Source organism: Ornithorhynchus anatinus, chromosome 1 (assembly GCF_004115215.2).
Source record: "Ornithorhynchus anatinus isolate Pmale09 chromosome 1, mOrnAna1.pri.v4, whole genome shotgun sequence".
Classification (NCBI taxonomy): domain Eukaryota; kingdom Metazoa; phylum Chordata; class Mammalia; order Monotremata; family Ornithorhynchidae; genus Ornithorhynchus; species Ornithorhynchus anatinus.
Window position 1 is genome coordinate 124,696,812 of NC_041728.1, and position 20,005 is coordinate 124,716,816.

General features: G+C 41.9%; 1 protein-coding gene across 1 annotated transcript in view; it reads left to right on the forward strand.

The window, feature by feature from the left end:
* ARHGEF4 (Rho guanine nucleotide exchange factor 4) overlaps nucleotides 1-20,005 on the forward strand; it is a 558,628-nt gene that overhangs the window by 316,868 nt on the left and 221,755 nt on the right. The window contains exon 5 of the mRNA XM_029064183.2: nucleotides 7,107-7,236. Within this exon, the coding sequence (XP_028920016.2) occupies nucleotides 7,107-7,236 (130 nt within the window). The remainder of the gene's footprint in view (nucleotides 1-7,106; nucleotides 7,237-20,005) is intronic.

Consider the following 20,005-nt stretch of genomic DNA (forward strand, 5'->3'; position numbering starts at 1 on the left):
GTCTGTTTACTCCTTTGTCCTCAACCAAGCTGCTTACTATGGAGCTCTGGTCACAGTGAATACTCAATAAATTCCACTGATTGATTGTTAATTTGAAAAATGGTTTTCTTCAGCTGTCTCATTTAATAGGACCTAGGGATCCTGTGTCCATCACTGACATTTGTCTTGTAGAGTCTGGGCATTCCTTTTGATAGTCTTTGGGACAGGGTGTGGAGAGGGTGGAGAGAAGGACTTTTATTGGCTCCTGGGGCTCTAGAAGATCCAATGAATCAATAAATAAGTGGTATTTATTGGGCATTTACTGTGTGCAGAGCACTGTACTCAGCAGTTAGGAACAATCAAGGACTTTGGAGGAAAATGAGTGCAGTCAAAATTTGCCCACATCTTTAGGCAGTTAAAGATTAAACTGTATCCTCCTCACTGGCATGTGCTTACTAAATTATAATATTCTTGTGTTACCATTTACATTAAGTGCATGTTTGTTTTGTGGTACTTATTAAGCATTTACTATGAGTCAAGTGCTGTTCTAAATGTTGGGGTAGGTACAGGTCAATCGGGCATAGTCCCTGTCCCGCATGGGGCTCACAGTTTTAATGACTCTATTTATTGCCATTGTTCTTGTCTGTCTCCCCCGATTAGACTGTAAGCCCGTCAAAGGGCAGGGACTGTCTCTATCTGTTGCTAACTTGTTCATTCCAAGCGCTTAGTACAGTGCTCTGCACATAGTAAGCGCTCAATAAATACTATTGAATGAATGAATGAAAGTAGTGGGGAGAACAGACATTGAATCCCCATTTTACAGTTGAGGAAACTGAGGCACAGAAAAATTAAGTGACTTGCCCAAGACCATACAGCTAGTAATTGGCAGAGCCAGGATTATAACTCAGGTTTCCTGGCTCTCTGGCCCGTGCTCTTTCCACTCGGCCACGCTGCTTCTCAGCATGTGAGATATTAGGATTTCTCAAAAGCATATATGAACAGGCCAAAGAGTTGCTATGCTATTCTCCAAGAAAGAGGTACAGTAATTGCTCTGTAAAGACCCAACATTGATTCTAATCATGATTTTAAGTGCCAGTGTGTAGCAAATTCATGTTTATTGGGCTTGAAAGCATTAATGTGCTAATGGGTTTCTAAACCAATTTCTTGGTAAGGACATATAATTGGCTGACCACTAACCAAGCTTGAGACGTGTGAATCCTTCAACCCTCAAAAATTTCGAGTCTGTCAAGCATTCCAACTGAACATATTTTTACAAACTCATGCATGCCATCGCGTCCTTCCTGCTCTAATCCATGAGGTAGAAACAGATGCAGCCTGGATTCCCCTCTTTGTTATCTACCAACTCTCTTTTTCATATCAAACACACTCACACATGCACCAAAACACATATGAATATGAACAAAACCATGTCTGTGTATGCATACACACATACAAACACACTTCCTTACAGTCATCACTCTGAAGCTGCAGAAAAGCCGAGAGAGGACCAAGGATGAGAGCAGAGTGGCTTCCCAGAATATACAGCATAACCTAGTGGATAGACTCCGGGCCTGGGAAATCAGAAGAACCTGGGTTCTAATCCCAGCTCTGCCACTTGTCTGCTGTGTGATGTTGGGCAAATCACTTCATTTCTCTGTGCCTCAGTTACCTCATCAGTAAAATGGAATTATGTCCAACCTGATTATCATGTATCTACCCCAGTGCTTAACATAAACATATCTTTAAATTATATATTACAAATATTTATTTTGTTAACATCTGCCTCCCTCTAGAGTGTAAGCTTGTTGTGGGCAGGGAATGTGTCTGACAACTCAGTTGTATTGAACTCTCCCAAGCACTTAGTATAGTGGTCTCATATAGTAAGCGCTCAGGAGATACCATTGATGATTTAATGATGCGGGGCCAGTAGGGCTCTGATGGGCTCTGGGCAGTATAATCTAATGAGTCACCAGCCTAAAGTTCACCCTGTCTCCAAACTGGCACTTCTGATTCTTCATCTAGACTAGCCAGAGGCATGGTGAGCTTCTCATATCTGGAAGGGGAGTGTCACGATGGGAAAAAGACAATCCCCTCCCTGCGGGTGGCAGAAACAGGAATCTTCAGTCAATCAGTCATTCATACTTATTGAGAGTTTACATGTGCAGAACACTGTATTAAGTGCTTGGGAGAGTACAGCATAACAAGGTAGGTAGATGTTCACTTAGTAGTATTTATTGAGCACTTACTGTGTGCAAAGCACTGTACTGAGCTCTTGGGAGAGTGCAATATAACAAACAGACATGTTCCCTGCCCACAACAAGCTTACAGTCTGGAGGGGGTGACAGACATTAATATATATAATTAAATTACCCATTTCCTGCCCCCAACAAGCTTACAGTCTAGAGGGGGTGACAGCCATTAATATAAATAAATTACACATCCCCTGCCCACAATGAGCTTGCAATCAATAAATCATATTTATTGAGTACTTCCTGGGTGCAGAGCAATGTACTAAGTGCTTGGGAGAGTGTAAAATAACAGAGTTGGTAGGCACTTACCCTTCCCAGAATTATTTTACAATCATATTGAATACGTACTGTTTGCATAATGCTGTACTAAGTCCTTAGGAGAGTACAATATAACGGAGTTGGTAGATACCTTCCCTGGCCACAATGAGCTTATAATCAATCAGTCATATTTATTGACTACCTACTTTGTGCAGAGCTAAGTAGGTCTTGTGTGTTCTAAGTGCTTGGGAGAGTACAGTAAAACAGAGTTGATAGGTAAGTTCCTTGCCCAAAGGAGTTTCCCATCTAGACGGGGAGACAGACATTAATATAAATAAATAAATAAATAAATAAATAAATAAATAAATAAATAAATAAATAAATAAATAAATAACAGATACATATATGAGTGCTTTGGGGCTGAGGGAGGGGTGAAAGGTGTGCAAGTTCAAGTGCAAGGGTGACACGGAGTGGGAGTAGGGGAAATGAGAGCTTGGAGGACATGTTCTTTTAATAAGGCTTTGAAGGTGGAGAGAGTGGTCAGGTGTGGAATATAAAGGGGAAGGGGAGCTCCAGGCCAGAGGTTGGACATGGCAGCATTTTAGAGCCAGTGCTTAGTTTAGTGCTCCATGCATAATAAATTTCTCAATAAATCCATTGAATGATTGAATGATTCTTCAGACCAAGAGCAACGCTGCCCTCTGGCCACCTCCACAGTTTTCTGATATCCAACCTGAAGGAGTACAGCCCCCACTAACCTGCCTCCATAATACACTCATTGTCCTATGTGTTAATCAATCAATCAGTGATAATTACTGAAAACCTACTATGTGTACAGCACCAGGCTAAGTGCTTTGGAGAGTACAGTAGAGCAAATAGATGAATTCCCCACCTCTGGCCCACATCTTGCTTCTGGCCTTGAATGGCCTTCCTCCTCATATCAGACAATTACTCTCCACCACTTCAAAGCATTATTGAAGGCCCATCTCCTCCAAGAGGCCTTCTCTGATTAAGCCTTCATTCATTTATTAATTCAGTAATATTTATTGAGCACTTACTATGTGCAGAGCACGGTACTAAGCGCTTGGAATGTACAATTTGACAACAGATAGAGACAACCCCTGCCCAATAATGGGCTCACAGTCTAAATGGGGGAGTCAGATGCAAAACGAAACAGAACAAAACAAGACAACATCATCAAGATAAATAAATCAAGGAGATATACACCTCATTAACAAAATAAATAGGGTAATAAATAATATATACAAATGAGCACAGTGCTGAAGGGAGGGGAAGGGGGAAGAGTAGAGGGTGGGGGGAGGGGGAGGAGAAGGAGAGAGAAAGGGGGCTCAGTCTGGGAAGGCCTCCTGGAAGAGGTGAGCCCTCAGTAGGGCTTTGAAGAGGGGAAGAGTTAGCTTAGCAGATGTGAGGAGGGAGGGCATTCCAGAACAGCGGTAGCTGTGGGCCAGGGATCGACGGTGGGAGGCGTGAACAGGGGACTGTGAGGAGGTGAGTGGCAGAGGAGCAGAGTGTACGGGGTGGGCAGTAGAAAGAGAGAAGGGAGGAGAGGTAGGAGGGGGCAAGGTGATGGAGAGTTTTGAAGCCAGGGCTGAGGAGTTTTTGTTTCCTGCGAGGGTTGATAGGCAACCATTGGAGGTTTTTGAGAAGGGGAGTGATATGCCCAGAGCGTTTCTGTAGGAAGATGATCCGGGCAGCAGAATGAAGAATAGACTGGAGTGGGGAGAGAGAGGAGAAAGGGAGGACAGAGAGGAGGCTGACACAATAATCCAGTCAGGATATTATGAGTTCCTTTCTTCATCTCCCACTCCCTTCTGTGTCACACTGATTTACATCCTTTATTCACCCCCTCTACCAGCCCCACAGTACTTATGTACAAATCTGTAATTTATTAATATTAATGTCTGTCTGGACCTCTGGACTGTAAACTCGTTATGAGCAGGGAATATGTCTATTGTTGAATCGTTCTCTCCCAAGTGCTTGGTACAGTGCTCTGCACACACTAAATGTTCAATAAATATGATCAACTGGCTGACTTCAAGAGTTGACAATTTAGTCGGGTTTTTTTAAACTGTACTTGTTAAACACTTACTATGGAGTAAGCACTGTACCAGATACAAGATAATCAGGTTGAAACAGAACCGGTCCCCCTGGGGCTCACTCTAAATAAGAAGAAGATTTAATCCCCATTTTATAGCTGAGGAAACTGATGAGACGTGAGGCTCACAGTCTTCATCCCCATTTTACAGATGAGGGAACTGAGGCATAGAGAAGTAAAGTGACTTGCCCACAGTCACACAGCTGACAGGTGGCAGAGCCGGGATTCAAATACATGACTTCTGACTCCCAAGTCCGGGCTCTTTCCACTGAGCCACGCTGCTTCCTTAGAAATGAGCGCATGAGTAATCAATAAATTGTATTTATTGAACATTTATTAAGTGCTTGGGAGAGTAAGCTCCTTGTGAGCAGAAAATATGTCTACCAACTCTGTCATATTGTATTCTCCCAAGTGCTTAATACAGCTCTATCATCTCCCTAACTTTCCCGTCACCTTGGATGGCACAACCATCTCTCCTGTCATACAAGCCCACAACCTTGATGTCATCCTTGACTCTGTTCTGTCATTCACCCCACATATCCAATCCGTCGCCAAAGCCTGCCAGTCTCACCTTTGCAACATGGCCAAGATCTGCCCTTACCTCTCCATCCAAACCGCTACCACCTTAGTACACTCTCTTATCCTATCCCAACTGGATTCCTGTATCAGCCTCCTTCCTGACCTCCCAACCTCCTGTCTCTTCCCACTTAGGTTCATACTCCACTCTGCTGCCCAGATTATCTTTCTATAGAATTTTTTGGGGCATGTCACCTCCCTCCTCAAAAATCCCCAGTTTATTGCCTATTAACCTCCTTATCAAATAGTCCTCACTCTTGTCTTCAGAGCTCTTGACCACGTTGCCCCTTCTTACCTCATCTCTGTTCTCTCCCGTTACATCACAGCCCACACACTCTGCTCCTCTGGTGCTAACCTTCTCACTGTGCCTCATCCTCGCCTGTCCCGCTGTTGAACCCTGGCCCGTGTCCTACCTCTCCCTCCCTTCCTCCTCCTCAAATCCACCAAACTAGCACACTCCTCCCCCTTAAAAGCCCTACTGAAGGCTGACCTCCTCCAGGAGGCCTTCCCAGACTAAGTCCCCCTTTTCCTCAGCTTCCCCTCCCTTCTGCTTCACCTCAACTTGCTCCCTTTGCTCTACCCCCCCCACAGCACTTATCTATATATCTATAATTCTATTTATTTATATTGATGCCTGTTTACTTGTTTTGCTGTCTGCCTCCCCCCTTCTAGACAGTGTGGGCAGGGAATATAGCTCTTTATTGCAGAATTGTACTTTCCAAATACTTAGTACAGTGCTCTGCACACAGTAAACACTCAAATAAATAAAATAAATGAATGAATGAATAAAGGCTCGATAACTATGACTGATAAATTGACTGAGAATACAGTACCAAAGAGTTGGTAGACCTGCTTCCTGCACACAAGAAACACAGATGCAACTGGGAAATCCAGTAGAGCTAAATGAGCCTCTGGGGACAGAGTGCCAGATGATTCTCAATCCAGCTCAGGACCGAACTTTAGGGATGACATAGGGCAAAATCAAGGCTGAAAGCAGGAGATGTGAAGTCTCTGGTGAAGCCATTTTTGAGTATGGTAGAAGAACAGCGTAACTTTCTCTCCCTCTGTCTCTCTCTCTCTCTGTCCCTTCCATCTCTCTATACCTCCTCTCCATCTCTAAATTCTAAACCCTTTGTAGGCTGGGAACATGTCTACCAATTCTGTTGTACTTTCCCAAGTGGCTAGTACAGTGCTCTGTACACAGGAAGTGCTCAATAAATATCAATAATTGCTCTCAGTGAACTCATTTCCACAACAGAAGCAAGCTTGGCATAATGCCATGAGGACAATGGCGACTATTAATTGATTATCTTAAAAATCCTCAGGCATGGTAACCTAGGGAACAAGAATTAGCCATAGAACCATCTTTGTTCTGAAAAAATCTGAATTGCTCACAGGAAGGTTTGCATGCCATTGGTTAAATAAAAAGTAGGCAGTGTTGTCTAGTGGAAAGAGCACGGGCTTGGGAGTCGAAGGAGCTGTGTTCTAGTTGCGACTCCACCATCTGCCTGCTGTGTGACCTTGGCCAAGTGACAACATCTCTGTGCCCGTTTTCTCATCTGTAAAATGTTCTCCCTCCTACTTAGATTGTGGGACAGGGACTATATCCAACCAGATTATCTTGTCTATAACTCAGCACTTACTACAGTGCTTGGAATGTAATATGCACTTAACAAACTACACAACTGGTCAAGCATGCACCTTATATTTCCCTTAAAATCCTGATCCCTAAACTATGGCTGATGAACTAAAATTAAAGACTCTATTCCTCCATTATTGATTAAGTGGGAAAGAAAGGCTTCTGAGCTCCAGATTTGCCTCAGTAGAGGAGGAAAACATTGATATTCATACCCAATCATGAGATCTGAGAAAATATTTTGAGACTAAACTTATTTCATTCCTTTTGTTTCTTCTACTTCTTCCCTCAGGCTAGAATGAAAATGTCTCTCACTTCTCCAGTGGCTTTAGACATTCTGCCCCTGAAGATGCATCCGTTTTCTCAGAGCGCCCCAATGGGTCTGGATTGTGTAGACTGGAAGCAACGCGTCCCCTTTCCTGGTTCGTAAGCAAGTCTTTCTTTTCCGCATTTCAGGCACCTGTTTCCTGGCCTGCTTGTCTACTTGTCTTGGGGAAATTGAGTGATAGTTGTGGTATAATCCAATTCCATCGTTTCATACCTTCCCTAAAGAGAGAATTGCTGGCTGGAAGGGGACTAGTGGTTTGTGGAAATCACTTGAAAAATATCCTGTATCCATCTATGCAGCTAGGATCCCCTGACCTTATGATGAACCTGAACGTTTCAGGTTTTAAAATCAGGTTCTTGGCTCCGTGTTAATTTCACACCAGTCACAGTTTTGAATTAAAATTCCTGCTGACCCCAGCTGGATTTGAGTTTCAGCTCTTCACAGCAGATTTGGCAAAATTCCTTAAAGAAGATTGCTATTTTGGAAAGGCTAACACTGGCAAATGGAGCCTCTAGAGAGGAAAACAACTTTCGCTTAAAGGCACCAATTTAAAAAAACACAAAAAAACCCCAAAACCATATTGAGCTATACTTTACCACAGTGCAAAAAAGGTTTTATTTTTGCAAACAGTACTGAACCCTTTTCCAAACTTAGAAAAGACTGCAAAGGTTATTAAACATTGCCAGAGTTGCCTTCTCCCCATTTGACAGTATTTATTGAAGGTGAATGAATTATCTCCCCATCTGATAGCATTTATTAAAAGTGGTCTAACTATAGTATCCAATTTCTAAGGTGATTTACAATGTAAATTTCTGTTTCTTTGGGTGCCTGGATTGAAAAAAAAATACAAAAAAAACTTTGGGAAATGCCAGAGTCATGACAGAAATGCTTTAGCTAATTATTTTCCTACAGTCTGAGGAGAAAAATCCTGGAATTCACCAACAGGTAAGGGCTATCGACTTCCAGCAGCCTTGAATAGGCCCCATAGAGAGCCCAGATTTGCAGTGATCTTCCATGGAGCATTGTTGAACTTTTCATGTGGTCTGTCCAGTAGGTGGGGCGATGACTTTTAAAAGCTATTGATTTTCCTTGAAGAAAGAAGCTCTTTAACTGGAGTTTTGGGAAATGCACAGAATCCCCTGAATACAAACAGTGTTTAATGTCAGGAGGGGCCACATTGTTCAAATTTACAAACTTGACCTCACACTCAACCTCAGGATTCTTCCTTCATGCCAGAACCCTGAGGAATGAAATGCCACAACAGCAGTTGGAAAAAAAAATTAAAAATTAAAAACCAAACAAAACTCTTTCCCAGAGAACAAAAACCTTGTCTTGGGATAATAGTCAGCAAGTTATTTCAATCAATCCTATTTCTCACTAAAACTTTCCTCAATGATCTTTTGCTATTAAGGCCCTTCCTGAAAACGCCTGAATATTCATTTGTGATTTAAGTTTCTGAATTTACTGTGATGCTGTGTTTCTTTGGAGAAAATAGAAAGGCACAATTGGAGAAAAAAGTGTAGAACAGGATACGGGAAAGGATCAAACGATAGGTTTATTACATATTAAAAGGATAATTCTGCCAGCAGATTTGAAGCAATAGCAGTGGAAAATTGTGTTCAAATTCCCTCACAGTAAAATTAAAAATTGAAGATTTTTAAGTCAATTTGCACGTTTACTGATTAATACCTACCATAGTATTTACCTATATCCTGGATTTTTGTCATAAATATTTTTTCTTGATTTGATATCTTTATACTCAAATAGACCCGTTATCTTCTATTATGGAAATTATGATTTGTAATTTAGCTTGCCTTCATTTTCAAAGTCAACACTGCTGATGGTGAAATGGGGTTTCATTATTTGTTCTCCATCCCCTTTAGACTGGGGGCCCCATTTGGGAGAGGGACTATAACAGACTTTATCATCTTTTTTTGTGGTATTTAATAGCTATGCTATTTGTTGAGCACTTACTATGTGCTAGGCACTGTACTAAGCCCTATAACTGTGGTGCTTGTTAAGCACTTACTATGTGCCAGGCACCATATGAAGCGCTGGGGTGGATACAAGCAAATCAAGTTGGACACAGTCCCTGCCTCACATGGGGCTCACAGTCTCAATCCCCATTTTGCAGATGAGGTAACTGAAGCCCAGAGAAGTGAAGTGACATGCCCAAGATCACACAGTAGGCAAGTGGAAAAGCTGGGATTAGAACTCATGACTTTTTGATTTCCAGGCCCATGCTCTATCCATTATGCCAAGCTATATGTTAAGCACTTACTAAGTGTCAGGCACTGTACTAAGCACCGGGTTAGATACAAGCTATAAACCTGTTGGGCACAGTCTTTGTCACACTTGCGGCTCACAGTCTTACTCCCCTTTTCCAGATGAGTTAACTGAGGCACAGAGAAGTGAAGCAACTTACCCAAGGTCACACAGCAGACAATTGGTGGAGCTGGGAGTAAAACCCAGTTCCTTCTTACTCCCAGGCCCATGATTTATCCATTAAGTTGCTTCTGCATATCTTGTATATACTCCAGCACTTAGTACATAGTCTTAACAAATGTTATTGTCATTAAGAGTCTTATTATATGTCTTCAACCAAGGAGGACGAGTATATAATATATAAAAGTGTACCCCTCCCCAATTGCAAGGGGATTCCTGTGAAGGAGGAGATGCAGATCTTCCCTGAGGTTAGGATTCCTCCCTTTGATGCTGAACATGGTGTTGCTATGGTGCCAAGAAAGTGCTAAATGCAAAAGTACCATTTGGGGAGGAAGGACACAACATTGGAGAGGAGGAAGTGGAGTACGATGGGGAGGGGACACAAGAGTCCATTCACATCAACACTCTCCTCCTACTTTGTCACCATCCTCACCATCCAGGGGCTGAGAAGACAGACCACTGTCCAGTGAAGCATTAAATAATTGTTCTGCGACAGGGCCTGTCATCGAGCTAAGCCTCAGCCATGGAAAGGCTTAGGTACAACCCTGTACCCTAAGTAAACTCGTTGTGGGCAGAGGATGTGTCTGTTTATTCTTGTATTGTACTCTCCCAAGCGTTTGGTACAGAGCTCTCTACACAGTAAGCACTCAGTAAATACGATTGACTGACTCATTGCTGACTGACTGGAGACATATTAATTTCTCTAATCCAGTCTTACTTCCAAGTTTATGGAGGCCGGTGGACTCTGATTTGGTGAAATTTCCTTGGGAGATGATGTCTAGAAGTAGTAATATTGTTTATTAAGTGCTTACTGTGTGCAGAGCACTATATTAATCTTTGGGGAGCAGTATACAAGTGGGAATTAGACCCAGACCCTGTCCCTTGAGATGTTCACAATCTGTGAAACCCAGGAAGTGTCTAAGAACAGGTTTTCCATATCCCAGGATCTTAGCTATCATGCTGGTAGAGAGGAGGAAATGACTTTTGACTTGTAATGGGGGAGAGGGATTATTTATTGAAACCAAAAATAGAAAAATAAACCAGTATATAAGAAGAGTCAAGATGAATTTAGCAGATAGGCGTCTTGCCTTCCCAAAGGAAATATGGCTTCTAAATTCAAGTTAATCCAAGGTTAGGCCCCAAAGACCCTTTAGCCAAAAGGAGATCAAAGGATACCTCCCCAATCTCTGAGGAACCTTGGGAGAAGTAGAAAATGTTTGTCAGGTCTTTGAGGCCTGAGAAAAAAGTTGGTTATTCCAATAATAATATATGTTAAGTGCTTACTATGTGCCAAGCACTGTACTAAGCACTAGGATAGAGACAAGTTAATCAGGTTGGACACAGTCCCTGTCCCACATGGGGCTCATAGACTTGATTCCCATTTTACAGATGAGGTAACTGAGGCACAGAGAAGTGAGTGACTTGCCCAAGGTCTTACAGCAGACAAGTGGCAGAACTGGAATTAGAACCCATGGCCTTCTGACTCCCAGGCCCGTGTTCTATCCACTACACCATGCTGCTTCTTAAAGAAGTGACTTACCCAAGATCACACAGCCGGCAAACGGTAGGACGGGAGTTTAGAATCCAAGTCCTCTGACTCCCAGGCCCATGCTCTGCTCTTTCAACTAGGCCAGGCTGCTTCCCATAATGCTTTTGGTTCCCAGGTCTTCTCACTAGAGTGGTCATGTGTCAGTCTCCCTGGGTTTATGCCAGGTTTGTTACATAACATTCTGGGAAATCCTTGCCCACAGTGCTAAAAAATCTAAGCTTTGTTTTCTTTTGTTTTGTCACAGTTTACACCTTCTAGCTACCAACTGTTTTCCCCAGCTTCACTGCCTAAGCCCTGAGCAGGAGTGGAGCGTGACCACTTCCAACAACTGAACAACCATTTTTGTATTTCTTGGGCATTTACTGTATGCAAAGGACATGTTAAGGTCTTGGGAAAGGATAATAGGGTAACTAGGCAAGATCCTTGACCCCAAGGACCTTATAATCTAGCAAAAGTGGCAGATACTGAAATAAATTACAAGTAAGGGGAAGCAATAGAGCAAACAGATATGGATATTAATCCTTTCGAGGGTGTGAAAACTGAATACCTAAGTGCTTAGGAGACATAATAATAATACCTGTCGTAGTTGTTATGAACTTATTATGTGCCAGACACTGTTCTAAGCACTGGAGTAGGTAAAAAATAATCAGATTGGATACAGTCCCTGTCCCACATAGGGCTCACGGTCTTAATCTATGGAAGTGCTAAAGTGACAGGAGAGTAAGCTTGTTGTGGTCAGGGAATGTGTCTGTTATACTGTACTCTTTCAAGTGCTTAGTACAATGCTTTGCACCCAGTGAGCAGTCAATAAATATGATTGATTTTAAGTGGGGATACGGAGGAATTAATCAGAGAAGACCATCTCTAGGAGATTTCAGAAGAACCTTGAAGAATGGGGAGAGCAATGTATTGCCAGTTATGAAGGAGGAAGGAATTACAGCCAATAAATCATCAATCTGTTCTGAATACTTACTGTGTGCATAGCACTGTACTAAGCAGTTGGAAGAGTTCAGTAAAGGCTACTGGGTATAAAGGAGAACATGAGCAAGAGCTGAACAGTGCAAGAAATGAACATGAAGCACAGTGAGTAGGTTGGCTTGAGAGGAATGAAGTGCCCAGACTTGGGGTGGACTGGAAAAGGGAGAGAGACGATTGAGTGCTTTGAAGCAGGTGCTTAGGCTTTTCTGTTGGATGCCTAGAGGATTCATAATTGTGGTATTTAAGAGCTTATTATATACCAAGTACTGTACTAAGCACAGGGGAAGATATAAGCAAAGGGATTAGACACAGTGCCTGTACTATGTAGGGCTCAAATTATAGGAAACCACTGGAGGTTTTTAAGGAGACATATGTAGAATGTTGAATTAGGAAAATGAGCAAGGAATTAAAGTGGAGCAGGGAGCAGCTGGAGGCAAGGAAGTCTGCAAGGAAACTGATTCGGTGTTCAAGTGGGAATATGATGAGTGCTTGGACCAGCAGAGTGGTCTTTTGGATGGAAAGAGGGGGTGAATTCTGGAGATGTGGAGGAAATGTCAGAGACCCAGAAGTGCATAGCACTAAGCATTTATTGAACGCCCACTGGGTGCGTTCACTGTACCAAGAGCTCAGGAAGGACAAAATGAACAATAGTACACTGCAGGCCCATGAATAGCTTATACTCTAATGGGGGAGGGTGGAGAATAGAGATAAAAGTGTTTACTGCAGGATTTGTGCCATGATTTCTATTACAGAGTAATCAAAATGAATAATTGAATGTACTTTCAGAATCTAATCTGTAAGTCTTCCACGGAGCCAAGCCTTTATCTTGACTCTGAAAGCAGAAATCAATTTTATGAATGGGAACATTTTTCATATGCTCTATGCAGTTTCTGAGTGTTCTACACATAAACTGGAAGCTTTAAGAAGCAATCGTGGCCTTTCAGTGTGTCTGTCTTATCGTAGTGATTCCCTACTTTTGTCACCTTCGCCCTACCCTATTTTTCTAACCCACCCCGGCACCCTCTCCTCCCCCTCTTCTTTGTCATTATTAACCACTGCATTTATTGAGCAGGGACTACCCTGCAATGTGAATGCCACTAGGCTACGGCTACAAAGGATTACATAGATGGATTACATCAGTGGAGAAGATTATGTTCCTGTTTTCCAGGTGGTAGAAAGCTAGAGAAACATAAATAATATTAAACAAAAATGCATAAAGAGGAAAGTGCATACATACGAGTACATCTTTAAAATCACGTACCCACATAAATAAATACTCCTATGTGTGTATATACGTGCATATAAATGTCAGATATAATATGTGAGTATATACATGAGCACACACACACTCATACATACACGTTTCTACAGACCCTGCCAAATATGTATGGGAAAAGCAATAGAGTGAAGGGATGGAAGTAAGAATTTATGCATAACAAATCCTTGCTATGCTAATATAGTACAGAAACCTTGTAAAGGCATGTGAATAGACAGTGTTGGAGTGAGCGATGTAAAGAGGTTAGAATAAGGTGAAGGCTAAATTCTGCACAGTCTGTTAAGGCTTTAAGGAGCAGTGTAGCCCAGCGGAATGGTTATAGAACTGAATGTCAGGAGACTTGTGTTCTAATCCCAGTTCTGCCTCCAGAAGAAAAGACTCTACTGTCTACTATTCTATTCTGTTTATTAGACTATTTTTTATGCTCCATCTACACCTACTTCTTTGGAGAACTCATTCACTCCTATGGCTCCAATTACCATTTCTAGGCAGATGATTCCCAGATTTATATCTCCAGCCTTGATCTCTCTCCTTCTCTGTACCTTTGCCTTTCCTCCTACCACTTACGTACATATCTTCATTTATTTCTATTAATATCTATTCTCCCCTTCTCCCAGACCAAGAGGGGAAAGCTAATTGTGGACAGGGAATATGCTTACCAATTCTCTTATATTGTACTCTCCCAAGGGCTTGATAGAGTGCTCTGCACATAGTGAGTACTCAAACGATCAATCGATTGATTGATTAATTGATACTGTGAATGGAGGTTTCAGCTTTCCTAAGACTTCTGACTTTTCTTCACTGATGTATTACCGCACAAGTATTTCAGGAATCATAAAAACTCTAAATCCTAGAAGTTGGGACCAAACCTTTTCCTTCTCAAAGAAGTGAAGTCCTCCACCTAAACTATGTTGGTAGGGTTCAGGAAAACCTGAGTATTTCTAAATAATGGGATTAGCAGAGTATTAATCTGTGAATTTATCTTTTGATGAAATAGGCAACCAAACAGCACTGTAGCTGCTGCCAGTCTTGTGTGAATCAGATGACCTGACTTGGGGAGTGGAAAGCATTTTTTAACATTTTTTTTTCAGCAGAAAGGAACTACATGCTGGTGTTTACATTATGTGGTTGATTGTTATTCTGTTTTCCCAGTTATAGCTAAGCCCTTCAACTCAAAATTGGCAAAAAATACTAAGAAAATGTTTAACAACTGTTGGAGATTCTATTTATGGGGAAATTATAGTTTCTAATAGAGCATTTTGATTTAATCATATAAATATTTATCAGTTGTCCACTGGTAATAGCATGGCCAAGAATAAGATAGAATATTTGTTCGAGATAGTATTTCACTTCTAGACTCAGCGACCCACTGATGCTCTTCTTATGTAATACTAGGTGACAAGAGAACACATCAATATATGCACATGTATTGACTTTATAATTCCTTTCATATCTACACTGTTTCTTTCCCTTTGCAGGGAAAAGAGACACATAATCACAAAAAACAAAATCTTCGGCAGAAGGCTGAATTTATGCAGATCAACTTTATATTTCTTCAGTACATGTGTATATAGATATGATAGAGTGGATCCTTGCATGCGAACACGTATTTAGAAAAAGAGTATAATTACTTTAAATAAATGCATTCAATTTTTTTTTAATTTCCTTTCAGGAGGAAATGTGAATCTCATAAATTCATTTTGAGGGCTTCTAAAATATTAAACTGGTTGAAAAGAAATTGTAAATAAACTTTTTCCTTTACACTCTGTTCATAAATCAGTGTGGAATGAAGCAGGCAGTAGATTATGGAGTGATATACTGCATCTACTCCTGACCACGAGTGTGCCCTGTTAAAAAAAAAAAAAAGACCATTTCCTTTGACATAAAAAACAGGGGGTTTTTTATTTTCCTTCTTATTTTTTAAGCATTAGAATGCATTGTTTGGAGAATGGTCATATTTGACTTTTGGCATATCACCATGGTAGCACTTTGCCTAACCTATCAGTACTGTTCACATTTGAAGCTGTTGCTAGTGGAAAGGTCTTGATTGAGTACCAATCTGTACTGGTTGAGAGGTAAAAAATGCTGAATTCATTGGTTTTGCCATCCGAGTGCATCTTAGTGAGGAGGTGTCTGGGTGCCAGCCACATTTTAGGATAGGCCAGAAACTATTCAGTAAATGCCGCTCCTGACTAACCATTTTTTCATATGATTCATATTCAAATTATGTGTAAAACAAGGGGCACATATATCTTTTCATTTACTAGGTGCCCGCTCACCCTGTTGTTACTGACCAGCTGAATTCCCCCAGGGTCTAAGTGTATGGGGCACTCTGCCAATCAGCTTTCGGATACCCAGACACACCATTCACCATTGGGTTTGGGGTGAAAGTGAGCTTCAGACCCTGGCTAGAACTCTCCAACAGCCCTATTGTTTTCCAGGCAGACTACAGTGCTGCAATTGCTGCCATTTTATTGCTCTCCATAAGGTCTAATCAATCAACAATGGTATTTATTGAGTGCTTATTGTACACTGAGTACTGTACTAAGTGCTTGAGGGAATATAATAAAACAAAGCTGGCAGGCGAGTTCCCTGCTCACAAGGAGTTGACAGTCTAAAGGAGAGTTTACAGTCTAGGGTCTATAATCAGGCTGACTGACCTACAAGCAGTCTCTTGAACACATACAGTGCTCTGCACATAGTAAGCTCTCAGTAAATACTATTGAATGAATACTGTTTTAACGTAAGGAACCACTGACATCCAGGTCCTGTCCTCCTAATGACAAACAGTATAGTGATGATATAAGCCAAAGAGGATTTGATGGTGGGAAGTGGCAGAAAATTTTAAGTCTCCAGTTACCAAGAGCATTTCATTTGGGTGCAAGCTGTTTACCCGCTCTCTGTACTCTTGGGGCCAGAAAGGGGAAAATGAGAATTCTAGGTCTGTCCAACCTACATCTTCCCCACCATGTAGTGAGCTAGAAGTGTGCTCTCTCAGTGTGGCTAGGGAGAGCTTGGGACATAGCAGGAAAGAGTGCAACACCCTAACCAGCTCTGGAGTCAATTCCTCGGAGATTTTCCAGGTCGTCTCCTCTTAACCCATTAATAATAATGTGATATTTAAGATCTTACTGTGTGCCAAGCACTGGGTTGGCTTTGCGCTAATCAGATTGGATGCAGTCCCCGTCCCACATAGGGCTCATTATCTAAAGGTGAGGGAGAACAGGTACCTACTTATTCCCATTGTACAGATGAGGAAACTGAGGCCCAGAGAAGTTAAATAATGTTTAGCGCTTACTCTGTGCCAAGCACTGCTTTAAGCGCTGGGGTAGATATAACGTATTCAGGTTGTCCCATGTGGGGCTCACAGTCCTCATCCCCATTTTACAGATGAGGTAAATGAGGCCCAGAGAAGTTGAGTGACTTGCCCAAGGTCACACAACTGATAGTGGCAGAGGCAGAATTAGAACCCATGTCCTCTGACTGAACCCATGTCCTCTGACTCCCAAGCCTGTGCTCTTTCCACTAAGCCACGCTGCACAGTCTTCATCCCCATTTTAAGTAACTGAGGCCCAGAGAAGTTAAGTGACTTGCCCAAGGTAACACAGCAGGCAAGTGGCAGAGCTGGGATTAGAACCCAGATCTCATAACTCTCAGGCCTAAGTTCTTTTCACTTGGCTATGTCACTTTTACAGTAACCCTTTGGAATAGGGTCAGTTTTTTAAAAAGTGATGCTATTGCTTGATATATTCTGAAGGCCATTCAGAATTCAGGTTAGCAGGACTGTAAAGGGTAGAGATTCATTCATTTGATTCATTCAGTCATATATATTGAGCACTTACTGTATGCAGAGCACTGTACAAAGTGCTTGGGAGAGTACAATAATAAACAGGCACATTCCCTGCCTACAGCGAGATGTAAATGCACTGTAGTTGCCTCCATATTCTAGAGACCCCACAGAATGCTGCATCCTTGAATTCACACCCTTCAAAGTATGGATAGGAATTATGGATAAGGGAGTAATAAGAATTTGTTAAGCCTTACCAGGTGCTGGATTCTGTATGAAGAAGAAAAGAAACCACTCCCATTTTGTTAGATCTGAAGCAGCATGGCTCAGTGGAAAGAGCACGGGCTTGGGAGACAGAGGCTGTGGGTTCTAATCCCGTCTCCGCCGCATGTCAGCTGTGTGACATTGGGCAAGTCATTTCACTTCTCTGGGCCTCAGTTCCCTCATCTGTAAAATGGGGATTAAGACTGTGGTCCCCACATGGGACAACCTGATCACCTTGTATTCCCCCAGTGCTTAGAACAGTGCTTTGCACATAGTAAGTGCTTAACAAGTACCATTATTATTATTATCATCTAGAAAATTCTGAAAATACTTCCTCCCTGTTTGGCTACAGTAGGTTTACTGGCATACTTCCATTCAAATGGTTCCTAAGAGGTCACTAGTTCCTGATTGTAGGAAGAGTCTTTCTTTGTCGGTAGGATGGATCAAATAAACCCACTGTGGAATGTGATTTCTACTGTTTTCCTAAAGACATTTCTGTTCACAAAACCCACTCTTGATTTGGTGAGCTGCTGCAATTAAAGAGCTCTTGGTCCTTTCCATTTTAGGGTTGCATCTGTCTCTCCTTATTAGTTCTCCCTTGGATGACTGACAGATGTGCTCTTTTCTGACATGAGCCAGACAGAGCAGTAGCTGCAGACCTGGAGATCTGTTTGTAACTTTCCCTGCAATGATTGAAACATTTGGAGGATATGTTTTGCTGTTGGGCATTCTCCAAACAGTCCTTTCTGTAGTGCTGCTGGTAACTGATTTGGTGGAGCAGCAAACTCTGGCTAGGATGGTGAGGGATAGGTTAGACCCAGGTAGAAGATTCAGATTGTCCAATTCAATTGGATTATTGAATTTGGGGTTTGGAAAACATCATGAGTGATAATCTGTTTCCTCTGGACAGGCCTGCACTCAAACCAGCTCAAGAAGATCACTGTCTCCTCTTTCTTAATAATATCCAGGGCAGCAGACTCTACCTTTCCTTGGAAAAGCAACCAGTGTTCCTCAAACCTGACCGCTCTTGCTAATATCTAACCTCAGTCTCCGCTGCTGTATATAAGGCCGTTTGCTCTTGCCTTCTCTATAGAAACAGAGAATTGCCAACCTTTAAAGCAAAACTGAACACACTGAACACGTTGTTTAAAAAGGAGCTAGATAAATTCAAGAGATCATTATTTGCTACTGTCTGCAGGCTTTTCCATATTGGAGTAGATATTCCCAGGACCTCCAGGGCCTGCTTGACAATCTGTGCTAAATTATGCCTCTGATCATCAGTGGTATTTGCTGAGCACTTATTGTGTGCGGAGCACTGTACTAAGCATTTGGGAGGGTACAATACAACAGGATTAGTAGACATGTTCCCTGCCCACAACGAGCTTACAGTTTCTGATAACACCATGTGAATGGTTCTAATACTAATAATAACTATGGTATTTGTGAGCACTTTTTATGTTCCAGGCACTGAACTAAGCGCGAGATGGATACAAGCAAATCAGATTGGACACAATCCATGTCCCACATAGGTCTCAATCTCAACCCCCATTTTACTGATGAGGTAACTGAAGCCCAGAGAAGTGAAGTGACTGGCCCAAGGTCACACAGCAGCTAAGTGTCAGCGCCGGGTTCAGAACCCAGCTCTCTCTGACTCCCGGGCCTGTACTCTATCTACTAAATACCAACATTATTATTACTAGGCCATGCAGCTTCTCCGGTTCTGTCCTCTTACTTTGTTTCCCTTAAAGTCAGAGACTTCAGCTCTTTTACAGCAGCTCTACCTACCCTAGGAGCTCCCTGTTTGGTGGTATTTCTGTTATTCAAGGCCCTACCTGTTAGAAAACAAATACCTTATCCATTTCTTGAAGCTCTTTTAAAGAATCTAGGACTGAGAGCCACCTGTCTGCTTCTTAAAGGGATACCTCTAGGGCTCTTCCCAGAGTGGCATCCTTCCACATAGCTAATGATTGCTTTTAGGGAACCTTTATTGCTACAGTCAAAATGAACTGGAGATAACAAATCTGATAAATGACATCTCTGAAAGTGATTGGCACATAGAATGACAAGATCTCCTGTCAGATCCACTGCACAACCGAAGAGGCAATTCTACCCTGCTTCTGTAGTTCCCCACTCAGACGATTTAAGAAAGTAAAACAAATTTATCTGGAGAGGCAAGTATTCAGTAAGCTTGCTTGATTTTTCTCTTGTACACACAAACTGGACTAATAATAATCAGTCAATCGGTGATATTGATTGAGCAATTACTCTGGACAGAGCACTGTACTAAATGATTGGGAGAGTACAATCCAACAACATTAGTGACCTCATTCCCTGCCTGTATTAAGCTTACAGTCTAGAGAGGTAGAGGAAGAAGTACTTGCTCTTTGCATAGTGCTTTTGTTTTTCCAAAGCACTTGCACATCAATTCTCATTTTATCCTAACAACATTCCTGTTAGATAATTATTAATCACATTTTACAGATGAAGAAATTTAGGAGGCTTAGTGACTTGCTCAAGGTCACACAGCAGGGCAGGTGCAGAGCTGGAACAAGAACCCAGATCTC